Source organism: Ambystoma mexicanum, chromosome 2p, assembly GCF_040938575.1.
Source record: "Ambystoma mexicanum isolate Mex_15411 chromosome 2p, UKY_AmexF1_1, whole genome shotgun sequence".
Classification (NCBI taxonomy): Eukaryota; Metazoa; Chordata; class Amphibia; order Caudata; family Ambystomatidae; genus Ambystoma; species Ambystoma mexicanum.
Window position 1 is genome coordinate 317,829,449 of NC_090923.1, and position 21,157 is coordinate 317,850,605.

The 21,157-nt window shown below is 44.1% G+C and overlaps 1 protein-coding gene across 1 annotated transcript in view; it reads right to left on the reverse strand.

Annotated features, from left to right (window-relative positions):
• LOC138566408 (parapinopsin-like) overlaps positions 1-21,157 on the reverse strand; it is a 219,484-nt gene that overhangs the window by 34,743 nt on the left and 163,584 nt on the right. The window contains exon 2 of the mRNA XM_069643638.1: positions 6,998-7,326. Coding sequence (XP_069499739.1) covers positions 6,998-7,326 — 329 coding nt within the window. The remainder of the gene's footprint in view (positions 1-6,997; positions 7,327-21,157) is intronic.

A 21,157-nucleotide genomic window follows, 5' to 3' on the forward strand; every position in this document is an offset into this window, starting at 1 on the left:
ATATATTGCTGTGCAAAGGTTCTGGGCCCATCCCTTTGGACTAACATTCCAAGTGTATGGAGGAAAGAGGATAGGACATGGAAGTAATGCATGCACAATCACTTTCAATAATCACCCTCAACATCATTTGTGGATGTTTTCTTGATTGGCTCACAAGAGGTTTTTCCTGACATAAGCTTCCTCACTGAATGTCTCACACCTTGCAATGTAAAATACTGTTTCTCTATCATTTTTAAAGCAAATGTCATATGTTTTTTATTCTTGGGGCGCTTATTGTAACCCTCAAGCAAGCCTTCTTAAGTATCCTTGATAGTGCCTCGATACCCATGGGCTGCAGTGCGCTCAAAAAATCCTAAATAAAAAAAAATTAAAAAATAAGAACTGTAGGAATAGTCGTCTCACTCCTTGGGTGCCTCACTGGCCAAATACAATGTAAGCAACTGGTAAGCAAAAGCGTTGCAAACATGGGATTCAGGGCATGTATTTTTAGTTCTCCTGTATTGTTCCTCAAACCAAATCTGCTCCACCTTTCCTGCTAAGACTGAAGCTCTGTTTCCTTTAGATCAAGTAATGCTGGTTCAGGTCCCAGGGGGGTGAGATTATGGGATTAATGAAAGGAGTAGAAAGCTCTCTGTCTCCAGAATTGGATAAAGTGACAGTAGGGATTGAGGCATATTAGGGGGCTCATGTAATAGCACCAGTGCGAGAGCCACGTTTCATTTTGTGGACTATTGGTTTCCTACCCATGTATTAGTCAAGCAGTCTAGAGACTGCATGTGGCCCTGAGAAGTTGCGGAATCTTGTGGAAGAACATCTCCACGTGCAGGTTGCTGATGACATGGTTCAAAGGAGACAGTGGGCCTCATTAGGAGGTAGGCGGCTGCGGAATGAACGGTGCCGGTAAGGGACTGGCACCGTTCATTCCGGGCCGCCCTATTACGAGGTCTGCAGCGGGTCCCGCTCTGGAACGCCTGGTCAGACCAGGCGTCCTTAGCGGGACCCGCTAGCAGACCAGGATGCTAATAACGGGACAGCCATTAACAGGCCTGTTGTTAGCAGCCTCCCCATTCCCATTGAGTCCTATGGGGCCTCAAATGGGAATGGGGATGTACCGGGTACGAGTCCCGAGAATGGGAATTACCGGGCACGGTAATTCCCTATTCCTGGAACCCAGACCCAGTACCCGGTACCCGGTATGGGGGTAGCCATGCCGCTAAGGGCAGCATGGCTACCTCCATACTCGTAATGAGGCCCAGTGAGTGAACAGTGGTGCTCCATCCAACCGAATGGATGGCTGTGCCTTGACAGTGAGACTGCATAGCGGTTCATTGTTATATCATTGAAAGGAAGTGTTTGGGAATGGTCACATATTTGAGGACAGAATTTATTTATGAATTTAAATTGATGTTGTTTGTGGACAAAGGGAAAGGGCATGTGTGGTTAACTAGAGTGTGACATTCTAATGCATGCGAAAGCCAATGAAATAGCCTCTGGAGTTGCTAGCATAGGAGCACCTGGTTGCATTATTCAAAATGGACAGGACTGGATCAACTTGTAATGTGATACAGTTCAAAGAACTTTTCACATAATAAATAATATTTTATAATTATCTTACATTCTACATCATAAAATCAGACACTGAAATACACTTAATTCATTCAACCACCCAATAAATACCTCATCATATTAGAATTCCTTAACTGTTATAATACAGTTCTGACACACTTTTCGCAACACACCAAAAGGCCCCAAATCCTTACCAGTACTTTGTATTTCAAGCAATTTCCAGACTCTATTTAGGGCCCATTTTATTGCCATACTATCATAATGCCGGCAATACCCCCAGAACTCTTTTGCAGAATTTTTTTCTAGATCACATACGAACCTGCCCAAATGACAGGTATAAGTGCTTCCCATAGACCCACACGCAGTCAGCTAATGTCTGTTAGTATCGGGAATTCACTCACAGTTACGCACCTTACATATTCGTTTCTTGACTGGGAGTCCCATTTGGGGTCCCCTAATAGACAGAGTAGGGAGTAGGGAGTTGACCAGTCTCAATAAGAGTTCAAACCTCATGTCCGGGCTGGGCTTAGTACCAGATAACGCTGCATTTTTGCCATACTGTGTCGATTCCTCCATACTCCTGATACAACTTCAATGTGGCTAGATGTTCCTAGTTACCAATCCAGTCACTGCATCTTAATTTCTTCTTAGTGAGGGCTTGCTTCAAGGCCCAGAGCTCCTCGGGCCAATCTAGAACCCATCCTATGCTTTTAAACACTTCCTCATTTATATATTGCAACTCTCGTAATGGTGTCCTTTCTTGAGTTGCCAGTGAGAGCCCGAAATGTCTTGGAAACTGGCAGGTTCATCATTTTTCAATAGACGGTCGCGGACCTATAGATTACCTGGCTTACTACGGAGATCAAGCCAGCTCCAATCTAAAAGTTGTCATAGGGATACTAACTGCAATTCCCAGTATACTCTTCCGAAATCTACGCTCCAGGATGTTCAACCAACTCATAGTTGCTGTTGCCATCACCATAGCTTCCAGCCCATATAGCACAGCTGGTCAGAAACGCTGCTTATAAGACAGTACCTAACAATTCATGCTGAAACCAGCATTGTCCCGGGCTACCTTTTGGATCATTTTCATTGATATTGCTGTCCACTTTTTATAAGCTATCAAATCAGTGACGGTGCAGGAAACACTAATAGGAAGCCCAAGATAGCAATACGTATTGACTTGCTCAATCGGGCCAGCTGAGAAGTGCATTATACATGGCACGCTTTTCCATGCCGAAATACATATGCATGGTTTTATCGACATTTAAGCTCAGGCAATTCTCAGAGGCATAGACGCTTAACTTTTCCACCGATCTCTGTGGGCCTATTTATATATGGTCAGCCAATATGATGTAATTATTGCCTATTTTGGGGGGAGCAGTTTCTCCAGCAAGTCCTCTAGGTAAAGATTGAAGAGCACGGGTGCCAGGACGCATCCCTGCTTCCAACCTTTATTTGTTGGGATGTGTGCCGTAAAAATTGCCCCTGCTGATCAACCTGACACATACACTCGCCCATTTATTTATTTATTTGCATAGCGCACTTACAGCCCAGAGGCATTGAGGCGCTGTTACAAGAAAGTTTTAAGTTAAGTGGTTCACAGGCGACCGTGAGGTCTCTTGGTTACAGGTACATTGGTATACATACAAATGTGCAGTCAATATTACAACATTTGAGCATTTGAGAGTATTCGGACAAAAAGCTAGGTTTTGAGTGCTTTGCGGAATGCAAGGTGGGAATCAATGGTTCTTAGGTGTGTGGGAAGGGCATTCCAGAGGGAGGCAGCCATAGTGGGAAAACTAGATCCTCCAGCACGGATCCTATTGGTCTTGGGCGTGAGAATCGTGTTGCAGTACCCCTTCCTAAGAGGTTTGTGGCGGTGTGTTTGACAAGTCTTTCGACAAGGTATGGGGGTGCAAGATCATGGAGGCATTTGTGTGCGAGGGAGAGGGTTTTGAATACGATTCTCTCCTTGACAGGGAGCGAGTGAGACTGCCTTCTGATTTCAGAGATGTAATCTTCCTTGGAAGTACCAGTGGCTACCATGAGGGCATTGTTTTGAACCAGTTGGAGTTTGGCCAGGTTTTTGCAGGAGGTCCCTATGAGGAGAGCGTTGCAATAATCAAGCCTGGATCCAATCATTGCCCTAGGAATGGTAAGGCAGTTCTGTCGTGATAGAAACGCCATGCAGCTGCTTTATTAATGTCAATAGCACTTCTGGAGCTCCCCACTATTCCAACTTCTGCCACATTACGATTTCTCTTCACTGAATCAAAGGGAGCCCTGAAGTACACATAACCTCATGCAACGGAGGATTCTCCTTCCTTAGGGTTACCCTGATCAATATGTTGAGAGACAAAATGTTATGCAGAGTCGACAATCCACTTCTGAATCCTATTGGGTTATACTCAAGATGGTAGCTCTTTCTGGCCAGGAATTAGGTTCTTTCAGTAATATTGTAGCAAATAATTTGCCTGGGACATCCAACATAGATAATAATTGATAATTAGCAAGCTCCAATCTTGGGTGCTTCTTGTAAACCGGGATTACAATTGCCTGTTTCAAGGAATCAGGGATCTGACCCTCCTGACATACTTGGAGGCCCATAAGTCAGCATCTTTTTTTCATTACCACATTGGCTAGACCATATGGGCCAGGGGCCCTTAATTATTTTCTGTCTGCCAATAGCTGTGAAAATAAAACTTCTATTAATATCAAGATTTAAGCTCCCCATATTCCTCTCTTGGCATTTCTGCACAATGTCACCTCCCACATTTTGGACTGATCTTATATGTGCAATCCAAGCCTTCTTGCTAATCGGATTGGTCACCTGAGTTGCTTTCATTTTTAATGTTATCAATGATCTGCCTTTTAAAGCAAAGCTTTCCTTTACTGACCACTTATATCTTCAACAGTGCTAAACCTGAGTGGTTTTAGCTTTGTCACTGTGTGTGAGCTCTTTCCCTACCATTAGTCCATTTGGAACCACTCAACTATCCTAAGCTTTTAGATCTTCAGTATTCTTCTTTGGCACCAAGTACCTGTTAAATACTTCACAACAGACCTATGTCCATCTCTGTTAAACAAGAATCCAATAAGATAGCTTCATGAGAACTGGGTAGGCATTGACCCCCTTTATAGCCAGAGCACAAAAGCTGCAGTGTAGATCATGCAAAATCTATGATGCTGCCCCGGGCATCCTAATGTCATGACAGAATCTGACGGTGCATACAATCTCTCATTTAGAAACTTTTGGAAAGTAATCCCATAGAGCAAGAACAGGTTACTGCACCCCGGGGATACTCAGGGGGTCCCTATGTATTGTCCCATTAACATCTGGCAACCCACAACACGTGCAGTTTTTATTGCCTAAATCAGTCACTGGTTCAAGTAACGATCCAAATACTAATGTTCTCCCGGGTAGTCCCACTTATAGAGGTTGGTGAACAGTAATATGTAATCTAACCTAAAAATCACATATGCTGCACCAGCTACCACAGTGGTCGTCTCCTAGTTGGGAGCATATTGGTTGCATGCCTCAGGTCGACACACGTGAGTTTCTGAAGGTGAAATGGTAGGTTCTCTGTAACTGGGGATTGATTGAAGGCCAGGGTCAGGGCACAGAGACCCCCTGGGCACTGCCACAGGTTATTTCTTCCAGTCACTGCAGGAAAGGTGCCAGTACGGTAAAAATATATTATATAACATTCTCGAAACAACTTTACTAAGGGAAGTTATGGATTTCTGATATGTAAACAAAGTGAACAATGCAAAAAACACTCACATTCTTGGAAATCACTTCGGTTACAATGCAAAACCTCTGAACAACTAAACTGAACGTCACTAGTTATGGGTTGCAGGACAACCATCATTCACTCCAGCACCTGTTCATGGGCACATATATGACACTGCTGAAGATATCACCATTGGCATCATTAATGTTGTTGATGCTATCACCAATCGCATCCACAAATACTTCAGAATTGTCAGACTCCATGGTTACTAGGCAAGTTGATATGCCTGACAATAGCCATACCCACATTACCTGGTGGGCAACAACTCAGCTGCACAAACCTAACTCTAAGCTTCCATTACACAGTTTATGACCTCACAAATTACATCGCAAATTAAATCAATGATAACATCACTAATAAATTCCCATATTAAAGAGTGATGTAAACCCTGCAGTGAAGTGTGTGGTGGTCAGCAGAGGATGGCCACTCTACTTCTCACTCACATTACAAATGCAATGACTGCTATCAAGTAAGAAAAAGAACACTTAATTTTAACACTATAAAGGCCTTTCTTGTATATGTCTCTTAATGTTTTTATTGCCCGACTGCACATATCTCAACCTTCAATGTGCCAAGGTTAATGGGTGGGTAGTTCACCCAGTACTGATTTTATTATTTGTATTCTGCTACCTCTAGTTTTATCTATCATAAATGCAGGACTGCAAATCCCAGAATGCAAGGAAAAATACAGACACGTTAATTAGCCATGCATGAATTTATATCCGTTTCATATGTAACAATGTGCATGCATGCATGCCTGTATCAAATAATGACTAATAACGAATTTGTTTATTACTCGAATAAAAACGAACGGAAAACATACAGAGATCTCACGTTGTCTCATGTGAGGTGTGTCATGCTCCAGCACACTGGGGTTTTAAGCATTCATCACTTTTCGTTCTGGTACTTGCAGGCCTGCATTTGGATTTGAAAATTAAACTGCAAGTACTGTGCAGCAATACAAAACTACACAAAAGAAATTCCAGGACGTTTTTGAGATCTCAAACCTGATAGTGGAAAACTTAATTTTGAAAAAATGGCTTCAAATAAACACTGCTGTTCTTTCAGATGGGTTGTCCTTAACCCCCTTCTTCAACCTATTGAGGACACACATCATATAATATATAATAAAAGGCTAGATATATGTTTGCCCGAAGCAGTCATGTGCAGTAGAGGCTGCCTGCTTCGCCTGTTATCACTGCTAGAGGGAGCTGTTGCCTTACACATACAATAATAATACTTCAAGTTGCGCAGTGGAGACTGCCCGCTTGGCCTGTTGTCACTGTTAGAGGGAGTTGTAGGCTTAGGATCTGTGATGGTCCTTATGTGTCAAAGAAAACCTGTGCTTTGGGCTGTGTCCATGGGCCTGTGCACTAGTTTGTTCATAAAAGATAAGAAATGTTTTTCTTAAGCACGGGAATACACTACCTACTCTGAGTTGTTTAGGGGAGCTAGCCTCATTCCTGAAACATATGTTCCTGTAACATGACTTCTAACTTTCTGTCTCCTGCCTGCAGAATCTGTCAACAATGACAAGGGCATGCATGCCCATAATACCTTTCGCTGCCTCCACAGTACACTTCTTTCAGCACTCTCTTGCTTATTGATTGTCTCAAGCTAATGGTTGCTTTTACCTGTCTCAGAGTCCACATAAGGTATCCGTATGAGGCCACGATGATGATAAATGGAATGGAAAAACAGAAGGCAAAGTAGCAAATGATGTAGGACACGTTGAAAGGGTCAGTGCTGTACCAGTTGGGAGCGCAGGAAGTCTCTACCCCCTCGAGCTCGTAGCTGCCCCAGCCAAAGAGTGGAGGGGTGTTCCAGACAAGAGACCAGATCCATGACACGAGGACTCCAGCAAGGGCCTGCCTGCTGGAAAACGTCAGTGTCCCTAAGGGCTTGCAGACCACAATAACACGCTCCAAAGCTATGACTGCAACAGTGCACAAGGCAGCAATTCCTGAAAAACACAAAACAATATTTAAAGGTAAGTCATTTTAGTTCAGTTATTTAAAGGAAATAATGTATTAACTAAAGAAATCGCACTAATTGTTCACAATCAAAATATTTTAAGAGAACATGTCTTGATGTAGCCAGTGTGCTTCATTTTGAGCTTGTACATGTATGTAGCTGCAGCTGATTCAGTCGTATTTCTGGATAATGATGAGAATCAAACCCTTCTGAACACGGTTCCTGTTCTTGACACACAGTAGAAACCTGCGGCTGACTGTTGCGCATTACTCCAGAACAGCATTGTCCAACCAACACACTGACATAGTAACGCTATTCTTATTTTTGCATATTTAGCTTTTGCCCTGCAAAAATTGCCATAGTTCGACGTGAAAAATAGCAAATACTGTTTCTCCGACAAAATAGTGGACTGTAACAAGGTGTTGGTGGCTGTGGGTTTCGCAGTGTGGTGAATGGTGGGGCATTTGTAGAAGAACTGTACCAACGTTAAAAAAAAAAAAAACTAAAACGCACTCACACGCCTTACGTAAATAGGCATTGATAAAGACAATGGGCCTCATTACGACCCTGGCGCTAATGGGTTAACGGCGCCGTAAAAGGCTGCAACACCGTCAACCCATTAGCGCCTGATTACGAGGTCCCTTTGCGGGAGCCGACCTTAACGACTGGTCTACACCAGCCGTTAAAGTAGGGACCCGCAAAGGGACCTTGGTGCTAAGTACGGTATCGCAATTTGCGGTACCGTACTTAGCGCCTTCCCCATTTCCATTGAGCACTATGGGGCAAAAATGGGGAAGGGCCATGGAGGAAGGGGGAATTACCGCCCCACCAACCTTGTAATGGGGTGGTAATTCCCCCTTTCTCCATGGCGGAGTCGGTAAGTTACCGGTAAGTTACCGGTTTTCCGCCTGGGTCGTAATGAGGCCCAATAGGTCTCTCTCTGCAAATGTAGAGGACAAACCTTTTTATGTCTTGTGTTTTTTTTTCTAACAAACATCTCCCCCCTCCATTTTAAAGGACACACCCGATTTCTGTATCAATGCTGTTTGTCTTGCTGCAGTGTGAAGCATTGGTTTTGCTGGAATATCGGCCGAGCATATGGCCATGGCAGCACAGATTAGGGGTGCCAACACAGTCACAACCGTGTGTTAGGGAGAATTTTCATTTTAGTGCTAAATTCCTCCCACCTTAGAGACCCCCAGCTCTTTTGCTGGATTTAGGACTTTTTAATTTTAACCCTGGAGTGAGTGAGACTTTTTCTCACTCTCATGTGTTTTTACCCGATTTGGATTTTGTGTTTTCACTGTTTTTGGAGTCTGACAAACTCCATAGGCACCTACATTTGGTATGGTGACACACAACACCCTCAGTGCAGTGTCACAGAGAAATCCTTTCGGTTTCTCTAAGGTTTAAATACCTTTTCTTGGGTGAACTACAGTTCCCAAGAAGAGTAAAGTGAAATTTACTTTACTTACCCTTTCTCTTTGTGGGTCCAGCACACACCATCATATGTGGAGCGCTGGAGGGATACCTAGTAGCCCCTTATCCTACCTACTCATGTAACATTTTTTGTTACACTCACTACTTTAAATGGCTGGTGGCCGTGGTTTACTTTTTCCTACCAATGTGCTTTTCTACCGCAGGCTGAACCCTCAGCTGCAGTACAGCACACATGGGTGACCATTTTGTCAAAATGTCCCGTCTTCTTTTTTCATCATTTTCTGTTTGTGAGGTCTTTCTTGGGTTTTACTCTGTACATTGAGACTGGTTTGAGCTCTTTGTTTGTCTTGCCTTTGGCGGGGTCAGCCCTGAAGCCTGCCCCTGGCTCCAGTGTGTCTGGAAGGTCAGGACGTGATGGAGGGTCCCGAAACTCCCCTGTGCTTTGTCAACCACTGGGAGAAACATTCAACAAAGAAACTTTGAACAAAGCTTGCTGCAACCTCCTGGACCTTTGAATTGCCTGGTGAAGCCCTGCTGCTGTGCTGTCCTTCTTTCTCCCCTCGACAGAGACATTCCAGGCGGAACTACTTCTCCCCTTGGGTTAGTGGGACCAACTATCCCCGAGACGAACTCCACTGGCCGCCCATCCCCGACATGCTGTGCCTCTCCGTTGCTGCGGGAGCCCAATGCCAGGGGTAGAGTCTTCATAGTTGAGTGCAACATCTGCCGCGGAACAAATCCAGCTAGAAGCTCCAGGAGGTTCCTAAGGACCCTCCAGAAGCCTGACCTCCAGATCCAGTTTCCCCTCACCAGAGTGCAGGACCAAACGAGCAAGGAAAGCCCGACAGGTGTCCCCGATCCGCATCAGTTCTATTTGCTAAGCGCTGAACCGCAAAGTGCTGCTGAACTGAAAAGAGGCTGTAGCTGCCGATGACCTCCCAAGTACTGCCCCAGGAACCCTCCAGACGTCCTCCCTCTTGTCCCCACGACAGAGACTCAAAAACCAGGGTCTTGCCCACTGCAGCAAGACGGAATCCAGCTGGACCACTTTTCTTCTAACCAGAGGTACTGTTTATTGTTTGGTACTGTTTAGGCTTGGGGTAGTTACCTTATTGCCATTAGCCACCCTTTTCTCATTGGGGAATTTAATTGGCTTACCTTTTTTGAGTTGATTTCAACTGCCTTCTCACAGGTTTAACAGCTTGTGACCCTACAAGTGATTTTTCTGAACTCTCTAACTTTGTGCAAGAGTTTTGTCCAAGAAGTGCATCAGATCCGTAGACTGTGTCCAAATGACTTTGGCTGTCTTGGTTGCCTAAATGCACTCTTCTAAATCCATTGCCTTTGATACTGTTTGTCCCTCATAGATGGTAGCTTGTTGTATACTAGTAGTGCTGGGAAAGGCTTATCTAGACTTCAGTGAAGGATTCAGCTGTCCTCACAATTTCTGAGCGATTGTTCTAACCTTTTACTTTCCTAACCCTTTCCTTTCTGCAACTCATAGTCTACAGAAGTATATTAGTGTGTATATAAATGCAATACTATCCTTGTGATTGAAGTCACCTCAGGGTGTAGGAGTAGTGTATGAAGCATATCCAAAGATTATTCACTAACTGTATTTGACTCTGGAAAGTCATTTTAAAGTGTATTTGAATTGTTACAACGAATTGCTTTTTTAAAGAATGTTTATTTAAACTGACGTTAAATAAAGAACTATTTATAACTGAATCCTTGAGTGTGTTACTTGGCTACTTGTATTTATGAATTTCAATTATACAGATCTACAGCTCACATTTACCCCTCTTGAGATAGGCCTGGCTGCTCAGTCACACTACCAAATTGTGTAGTACAGACCTATACCAAAAGGTGGGCTACCTAATGCCAAGTAGATAAGTGTTGTGCAGTCTCACCCAGTGAGACTACCCCAATTCTTACCTAACATTGGTGGCAGGCGTTGCAATTGGCACAGAGTGGTTACATTGACTATTTGTTTTACTTGTGCCCAACTAAACCAGCCACAAGGCTAAGCTCCAACAAAAAGTTAAGCAACCTGTAACATGCCTAATATGGATAACTTTAATGAATCAGCTCTCAGAGCACCTGAAAGATCTGTGTAAAGCTAAGGGTATGACAATGTGAATTCATTACAAGGTTGTTAAATCACCAAAGTATGGGTAGTAGGCCTGTAACACCTACTAACCAAAATTATGTGGAAGATAATGATAAGGATGCTCCAATCAGCAAGAAGAGGCAGAGAAGGGAGAGGAGTCTCGAGAATGGAGCCACCCTGTTCCACAGTCTGCCCCAGTACCGCAGTCACTTCCTATTGTGACCCTACCAGGTCCAAGTCTAAGCCCAGAATATATTTCACTTGAGAGACTAAGATTAAAATTGGAATTCAAAAAGCTTTATGTACAATCTGAAAACAAACATCAGGAGGTGAAACTCTGAGAAAGAGAACTGCAGCATGACATGGAAATGAGAAAGATGTCCATTGATTCTGCTTCCCTTACAGGGTCTTCTAGGTCTGTTAGTCCCAAGAGGCCTTGCCTGCCTAAAGAAGCAGTGAGTATGTATTATCCTATCCTTGATGTGTTGGATTGGTTGAGTTCGTTTGAATATACCTATGGTCTTCAAGGAATAAATGGGAATGATTTGATTCCATGGATCATGCCTAGGCTCCCCCAGAATGGCTGTGATGCTGTTATGGAGTTGGGTGCCAGTGACAGAAAGGACTATGAGTCAGTTAAGCTGGCATCAATAGCCAGATTTGGGAAGACTCCTTCCCAGTACCTTACAAGGTTTAGGAACCTCAAAAATACTGATGATACCCCTTTGGCTATCTCGGTATGTGAATGTTAGAAAAACATAGATGGTTGAGTTAAGGTTTACAGAGTGAACTCCTTTGAAGGAATGAGAAATCTTTTTCTACTTGAAACCATTTTTGATGCCTGCTCTCCTGAGCTGAGACAGCACTTGGCTGACTCTAAGGAACTTGGTCCTAAGAAACTAGCAGAAGCAGCTAACTCATGGTTAGCCAACACGGCCACTCATAAGGAATCTGGGGCTGCTCACAAAAAGGAGGAGGGAAAGCAGCACAAAGGTGAGGATAAAGACATGTCTAATGCCAACCACCCAGAAGACGTCCACAATCAAAATAAGGGTAGATCTCAAGGGAAACGTGGTAGGTCTAGTGAACCCTCTGGTGCCCAACTAGAGCGAGGTCAACAGAAACCCCCATTCTTAAGAGGATTTGGAAAATGTTTTGTATAAGGGTGGGTCTGTAGACCATGTGAAAGGAGATCCCGGATGCCGGAGTAAACCTGCAGGGTTCAGCACTGCCTCGTTAGCCTTCCCCCCTGAGGGAGAAGTACAAATGGCTAGTGCCCACTGTCACCTACTGGCTGAAGAACCCTTTGGAGTTCAAGCCAGTGTATCTTTAGTGTCCCTGGGTCTGCGTGAAAACCAGAAGAGGGATGTGTATGACACCATTCCAGATAACATCAAAGAATATTATATGGACAGTGTTCTTGTGAATGGTCAGGAGACTCCTGCCATGGGAGACACTGGGGCTAGCAGAACTTTAGTGAATTAACGTTTTTTCAAGCCAGAGGATGTAACTAAGGCACCCAAAGGTCCCACTAGATTTGCTCGAGGCCCTGTCCAAATGGTTCCAATTCTGCCAGCTCTCATTCAATGCAACAATATGAAAGTCAGGATCCCCGTCAGTCTGCAGAATGAGATGCCCGGGAGAGTCCTAGAGTTTTTAAGTCCTTCCCCAATTGGAGTAGTGTACAGTACCCCCAGGACTCCCAGTAGGAATATACAGGAACAAACCAAATTGGCTAGAGAAGCAACCTTAAGAGACCGCTCTGAGCCTGTGGGACCCTCTACCGAGAACCCCACTGTAAATCCCTATGTTAGTAAGTTAACCTCTAACAAAGGCAAATCCAAGACTAGAATATTAGGGAAATGGGAGCCCAAACCATGCTCCAACATTGTCACTCCAATTGTACAGTCTTTGACCCACAATGATTCTGAGGAAGAGGTGGATAGACAAATTGGACCCTTATCTAGGCCTGTGAGAAATTATTCTAACCTTATACTTTCCTAACCCTTTCCTTTCTGCAACTCAGAGTCCACAAAAGTATGTTAGTGTGATATATAAATGCAATACTATCTTTTTGATGGAAGTCACCTCAGGGTGTAGGAGTAGTGTATGAAGCATATCCAAAGATTATCCACTAACTTTATTTGACTCTGGGAAGTCATTTTAAAGTGTATTTAAATTGTTACAACAAATTACCTTTTTAAAAGAATGCTTATTCAAGACGTTAAATCAATAAAGAACTATTTATAACTAAAACTGTGAGTGTAAGTGTTACTTGGCTACTTGGATTTACGAATTTCAATTGTACAGCTCTACCTCTCACATTTACCCCTCTTGAGTTAGGCCTGGCTGCTCAGTCACACTACCAACTTGTGTAGTACAGACATATACCAAAAGGTGGGTTACCTAATACCAAGCAGATACGTGGTGTGCAGTCCCACCCAGTGAGACTACCCCAATTCTTAACTAACACTGAGCATAATGTTCAGTTTATTCATATGCTGGTCTGCAGGTGTTTCCTTGCCAAAGAAGATCAGGTTATTGTGCAGTTTTAGAAGAAAAGCATTTGTAAGTTAGTGGCCATTTAGTGAAATGATGGGGCTGGTTTGTATCATCAGAAATTACCAATGGACGAATAATTTCCATGGTGTCAATCAATGATGCGTGCCATGTAGGAAAAAATGTCATAACATCTTAAATGTCTCTGTTATTTTGGATGGGGTAGAGAGGGTGAGGGTAGAGAGGTGGGTAGGGTAGAGAGAGTGGGGATAGGGTGGGTGGGGTAGAGAGGGTGGGGGTAGGGTTCTGGGGTAGAGACAGTGGGGATACGGTGGGTGGGGTAGAGATTGGGGGTAGGGTGGGTGGGGTAGAGATAGTGGGGTCAGGATCGGTGGGTGGTGGGGAGCGATCAGGGGTAGGGTGGTTGGGTCGGGTTTGAGAAAGTGGGGTACAGTGGGTGGGGTTACAGAGGGTTGGGGTAGGGCGGGTGGTGGTAGACAGGGTGGGGTTAGGGTGAGTGAATGGGGTAAGAGAGGTTTTGGCGCATGGTGGTAGTTAGTTGGAGCCAAAAAACATGAAGGCCAAAGAAACCTTGTGAGGACTTGCCAAAAATAGTCCAAACTAAATCCAACCAGCACACGTAATGAGGACGGGGGACACAGGGAGATGGTGGGGGTCGGTTGGCTGGCGTGGGTTTGAGAGAGTGGCAGTGGACAGGTGATGGTAGTTAGTTTGGGCCAAAACAACATGAAGAACAAGGCAACCAACTGGCACACGAAATGTATTTATTAATTTATGTGTTTCAGTTAAAACAACTTTACACATACATTTATAAAATACATGTTAGGCAGAATCCTGTGGGGAACACTGCAAGAAGATTAAGACTACAGGAGTAAGCAGTAAACCCAATTGGTAGCATTCTGCACCACCCAGATTTACCTGGTAGCTATGGCTGAGCAGTCAGACTTCTCTCAAGATGAGTAGGGCAGTATACAGAGGATACACAATAGGGCTAAAAACACAGTAGAGCAACAAACACTATCCACAGCTTGGTATCAAAAGTATATAATTATTTATTTAAAACACACTTTAGGAAATACACTAAGCACTATAGATCAAAGCAAGTTCAAACACAATCAGAAAAGTATACATACCTCCCTTAATAATTATTAGACAAGTCTAGGTCAAAACACCACTATTTGTAAAAATAGATGGGAGCGCGTAACTTAGATGGCACTCCAATAATTAAGTTAAAGGGAGAGAAAAAGGCAGGTCATGAAAATAAAACAGTTCCCAACACTTTTCTAAGACACAGCAAGTTAGTGAAGGCAGAGTCTACTGTAGAGCCAAAGTTCATAGGCCAGGCCCACTTTAAATGGAGCAAGGCGAAATGTACCCAAGATCACACTGTTTAAAAAGCACTCAAGTCTTTGCAGTAATGTTCAAAGGAGGTTGGTTTGATGCAAAAGATAAAGTTAGAAGGTCTGGGGGCCAACCCAGTTGGAAAGCCAAGGATTTAAGGGTCACCTTTAGCAATCCTCAGAAAGGGAGGCCAGGCGGAACACAGTACCTTAAAGAGTGAGGAAGCTCCAGCGGTGGCAGTTGTTCCTGGCAGTGGGTGCAGTTTGTGGTTTCGACCAGGGAAGGAGAAGATCTCGTTGAGAAGGAAACTTGGAGTCGTTGCACTGCCCAGGGAAGAGACCAGCCGCGGAGTTTGTTCGGTTAAAAGGTGCGTTCCTTTTATTCGCGGTCACAGTGGTGAAGCTTGGCTATCCGGCCGCCGGGGTGCTTGGCACTGGCGATTCGACCAAGGGACGGCCTGGAAGGCGAATGGCGAACTGGTTGTTCCCACCAGCTCAAAAGGAGAAGATTCTTACAGCAGAAGATCTTCTCTTGTTGGCGGGAAAGTGGTGAGGTCGTTGCAGCAGGGCTCCACCGGTGGTGTCGTCGTTGCAGATGGCTCAGTTTCTCCCCTCTTCGGATTTCTTAGGTCCTGTGGCGACTTCTGAAGTTCCAGTCCCAAAAGCCCTGCTTTTATGCAGAAAAACCCCCATTCAACAGCCTAGCTGTCACTCATACATGATAAGTGGTGAGCCGGGCAGCTCACCACTGGGCCAATCAGAACAGAGTGCCACTTGGGTTGCTAAGGAAACACAGTCCAGGGTCTCAATTCCCCCACCCACACATCCTTTGGAACCCAGACAGAGTGCCACCAGTTGGAGGGCTTCTGTGGAGAAGCCCGCCAATAAGTGGAACAAAGGACCCGACCTTGGTTGGAGTTACAGAGATGGACACAAACGCCATTTTGGTAAAGAGTTCTGGTGAAAAGACCCAACCGGTGATTTTATATTAAATAAATAAACCGGCGGAATCTTTAACATTGCACCAAAAAAGTGGAGCGTTTAAAATCAATGGGAAAATCCCATAGGTGGAATATTTCGCGTGGTAACCACTGCCACCAGCCAGAAACTCGACAAGGGGGGACTGGACAGTACCCCCTTGGAAACAGACCCAGGGGCAATCTAATTAACCCCTTCCAGTACTTCCACAATATGATGGTTTGTACTGGTTCTGTTCACAATTTTGGACTAATAACACCAATGGTGACTTTACATGCCATGGGAGTCAGTAGTCAGTCCCAGGGTATGGAGTCTATGTTTGGGGGTCACTATGACACACCTGTGTTACTGCACTGAGGGTGCTGTTGTAACACATACACTAAAACAGATGATACCCTATGGAGTAAAAGACCCCATAGCCCATAAGCACTCAAATCATGCCTAAGAGTGGGAGGAAAAGAGTCTCACTCTTAGCAGGAGAAAAATACAAACCCAAAAAATCCAGCAAAGCTGCTGGGGGACTCACTAGGTTTGGGAAATTAGCCTTAAAAGAGAATTCTCCCTAACAATACACATATGTAATCATCTGAAATACATAATTCATAATCATATTCTCATAAAATTCACAACATTCATACAATTCATGTCATTATATCATCATCCTGCTTAAAACGACATACTTTAAGTAAAAATTACTACATTCAAACCAAATCACTTATTTCCTAACTTCTGTATAAACATTAACCAAACTCTATATAATGCCATCTTCATTGATACTTTGGACAGTGTGACCAGAACACCATATCTTTAATAAAGTCCAGGCCATAAACCAAATCTCCCAATGAACAAACGTATTCAATACACATTACTCTACACCCTGTTAACACATGTCTGGATTTTTCAAGCATAGCAGGTTTCAGACACAGGGCCTCATTACACGGACGGCGGTAAGGGTTAACGGTCACCGTTAATGGCAACGGTGACCGTTAACCCTTACCGCCTTACTACGAGGTCCCTTAGCGGGTTGGTGCTTTAACGCCTGCTTTTTGCAGGCGTTAAAAACCAACCCGCTAAGGGACCTCGGAGCCCTATGGGGCAGAAATGGGAATGGGGAAGGGCAATGGCGGAAGGGGAATTTACCGCCCCACCAACCTTGGAATGGGGCGGTAAATCCCCTTTCCGCCAAGGCGGTGCCGGTATTTTACCGGCATGAGCCATGGCGCTAATAGCGCCATGGCTCACCGCCTTCCGTGTAATGAGGCCCATAGTCTACAGACTCTTTTAGTTTCTGGTAGGTTCATGGCCGTCCCTATAGTTGTTAGAGTTGTTATGCAATTTAAATGCAACAGTAATATGAATCTTCACAGGTTTTTTGAAGAACATAATTTCAAATAAAATTAGGCTTGTTTCTATATCAGTGCTGGTACTTTCCGCAAGGCTGGTTAGTGCCGGTTTGCGCAAGGGCTTTGCACGGTGAGACACAGACAACCTCCACAACACAGGTACTGTGTATGCTGCCTTATCCGGTTTCTTCTTGTTAGAAGAATATGCCTCATAGCCCCCCTGGCCCATACTGAAGGCCTATCTGTCCAATAGAAGCTGAAGCAGACAACAGGGCTGCCATTTCACAGTGCACCTCATCCAGTAACACTAATGCACCCAATTCCACCCTCGCCCTCTCCCTTCTCAACACAAGATCACTGCTTAAGCACCGAGCAGGGTTGGCAGAATACCTTTCAGAATTTGGCCCTGGCTTGTTCACCTTAACTGAAACCTGGCTGAATCCAACCATACCCAGTGATACCACCTTATCAATTCCCTCTAATTATGTGATCTTTCAATCTGATCGACTCCATAATAAAGGTGGTGGGGTAGCTCTGATGTGCAAAAATCACCTTGACTGCCACAGCATTACTCACACTAGCCCAGATGACTGTGTATCACTATGGGTTAAGATCAAGACCTCTGCCAACTCCTCCTTAAGTATCCTGACGCTTTACAGGCCCCCCAGAGACATGCCACACTTTGAGGAGCAGCTCTTGGAGCTGCTTACTCATATCATGAAACCTAAAAACCCATTGATCATCTTGGGTGACTTCAACCACTGGGCAGACAATCCCTCAGACAAACAGGCATCCTCACTCATGGATTCCATTAACTTTATAGAGTTTACACAATGGGTGAAGGAGGCTAAACACAGAGGTGGTCACACGCTGGACTGGTTGGCGTCCCACTATTCACTCATGTCCTGCCTTGGGGTCACGCCTTATGTGTGGTGTGATCACTCTTTGGACCACGCCATCGTGTATCTTCCTGCTACGCCAGAAACATTGAACAAACTACCCAGTGTCAAGAAACTGTAACGTAATTTCAAAAACGTCACTCCGGTCAAATTCACAGCTCTTCTCTCATCCAGTCTAGAGCCTCTTACGAGCTTGTCCGACTCCATTCAATTTGTGGAACATTTTACCTCAGATATAGCAGCAATAAAAAGAAAAATAATCAAACCTGAGGCCCAAAGAAATATGTAGTTTACCGATGACATCATCACAGCCAGACAGACAAAAGAGAGCATGTGAAAGAGTCTGGCGTAAGAGTCCTAGCCCGCACACACTAGCCCAATATAAACAAGCAGTGAAGCAATTTAAAACCACCATTATTACCTCCAAATCCACCTGTTTTAACAGTAGGATTAATAATGCTCGATTCAGTAAAAGGGAACTTTTTAAAATCTTGAATGATTTTCAAGACACCCCCTCCACTAACTATGATTGGACCAAGGACTCCACATGGTACCAGGGCATCCATGATGGGTTCATAGCTAAGATTGCAGTTCATAAAAAGACTATTAACAACATTCCGACATTATTGCAGGGGTGTAATACCCATGCAAATGTCACTTAGGACTCTACTCCAATACCTAAAAACATCCCCATTTTTAAATGTTCCCAATGTACAGAGGAACAAGTTTCTAAAGTTATCCGCGATCTAAAACCTACCTCATGCCTTAGCGATTGTTTTCCGGTAGATGTCTTTAAGGGCACACTTGAGCTACTGGCTCCCTGGATGACAAAGCTCATCAATCTCTTTTGACAAAGTTTTGGTCCCCTCCTCCCTTAAGGAGGCATGGATTGCACCTTTACTTGAAAAGGCCAGTGCAGATCCTCGTCTTATTGGTAACTATCGACCAATCACAAATGTGCCATTCATCCTTAAGATCATGGACACATTGGCATAGTTGCAGCTGCAGAAACACATTGAAGATCACCACATCTTGGGGTCAAGTCAGTCGGGCTTCAGAGCTCGTCACGGGACGGAAACCGCTATGCTTGATCTTAAATCCACCTTGGCTGGCATAGCAGATAGGGGTCATCCCGCCTTGCTGATGCTCTTAGATCACTCCCCGGCCTTCGACCTGGTGGATCACTCTCTCCTGGTGCCATGGGTTAGGGAGCTAGCGCACTGCTCCGACCAGTCATCTCATTGTATTTCCTCGTTCCTTGGCCCTGGCACTTCTCGGGTAGTAGTCTGCAAAGCAGCACCTCCCCTGTTCCTGAAATGTGTGGTATCCCCCAGGGCTCATACCTATCACCCACCCTGTTTAATGTCTACATCAGGCCCCTGCTCGACCTATTGGACACCCTGGGTATTGTGGGATATTCTGACGCACTCAGATTTACCTCACTACATCACTTTACTGCAATGGTGAAAGGACCACGCTGACTCCTATGCGCGCCAAGATCTTTAAAACTGCGTTTGTGTCACAACCAGAAAATGGCTGCACACCCCCTGCCACACACAGTTCAGGTGGGGTTGAAACAGAGTCCTCAGTGCAGGAGTATGGCAGTGGGCACTGTAACATTTACATGGAGCAAAGTGAATGAAGCAGCGTCATTGTGCTGAAAAACCCCAAAATGCCTTTTAAATTGACACTTTCCCAATCTTAAAAAGTTCTGCTTGGTGCTAAATCCATTAATTTCTTATAAACCACTATTATCAAAAAGGGCCCTTCAATGCCCAGGATTAATCATTGTGGCTCAGAGGAACCGGGCAACAGTATCCTTTGAAAAGCAAACCAGGGACTGTGTTTTTCATTTTCCACGGGAAACGCGGTTAAAATTTTGCAACAAGTATCAAGAATCAGCTGTGCAGAGAGAGACTCTAAACAAATGTCTGATACATGTATTCATACTGCAAACAACTACAGCACTCAAGGAAGGGACTGGAGCTGCCCAAAGTGTATATTTGCTGCAGAGGAAAACCAAATTTAAAGGAAATGGTAAAATGGGCATTTTCCTGACTGAAGGGGGAAAATCGCCTAGTTTGAAAGTACATTGTTGTGTCAAGGCCTAATTACTTAAGAAATGCAAAAGGATTAGTAATGGTAAAGACACACTTATCAACTGTTTTAATTCTATATGTTTAAAGTTAAGATTTAAAAGCATAAATCAAAGCTCAACCCCAACTATAATTTAACAAAAAAACCTGCTCTGTCAGTGCTGACCCTGAGAAAGGATGACACCTCAACTGCTGGAACAGGAAAAGGCTAATTGCTGGCTGGAGGCTTGGAATCCCCAAGACAATGGGGCCTTCCAGGTCACATCAGACATTCGTCTTTGCCCCAGGCCAACACAATAGCAGGCTAAGACACCCACCCTTCCAGTGTGAGGGGCAGGAAGCTTCACTCTCAAGGAAGGGGCCCCTTATTCTACTTCAAAGGATTGTCATTTGCTTACACTTGGGAAAAGGAAAGAAAAACTGACAAGGACATTTGGTGTTTAAAAAACCTATTTGTAACTGAACTTTAAAGATATTTAACTTTGCCACCAGAATAAGAAAACATTTGAAAAGTGCATAATTCTAAATCTAATTTTATGCTATTCATTTGAAAACTTGGTTGGGCTTCTTGCTGTATAAGGAACAGAAGTTGTGAAGAATGACCGACTGCGCGATAAGTATTAATGCAGTGAATATAACATTTTGTACACATATCCCAGGGGTAATTGTGCATCTATGTACAAAAGTGTGAAATGTTAGGCCAAATCTTTCATGGTTTAAATTGCCAAAATGTAGCAGAAAGTCAAAGCTAGGTCTCCCAGACTTGGTAGTTGGATTGAAATGTGACCCACAAGATATGTAACATGTGCATCTGATTTTCTTAGAGGACATAACTACGTAAATATGTATTTGTGGGAAAGTTAGATTTTGGTCCCAATAGATATGGGAGGTTTCCAGACATTGTAAAAGAAACACCATAAAACATGACATCATTTTCTATGATCCAATCAGCGAAAAGCTAGGCGGAGAGTGTGCTTTTGCCCAATCCTAGCCTTAGGGGTGTGGATAGTAAGACTGCCCCTGCCATATAATTTAGTGATGTCATTTGGCATGATAAATAAGGGAACCTCACAACACACAGACACACTGATTCC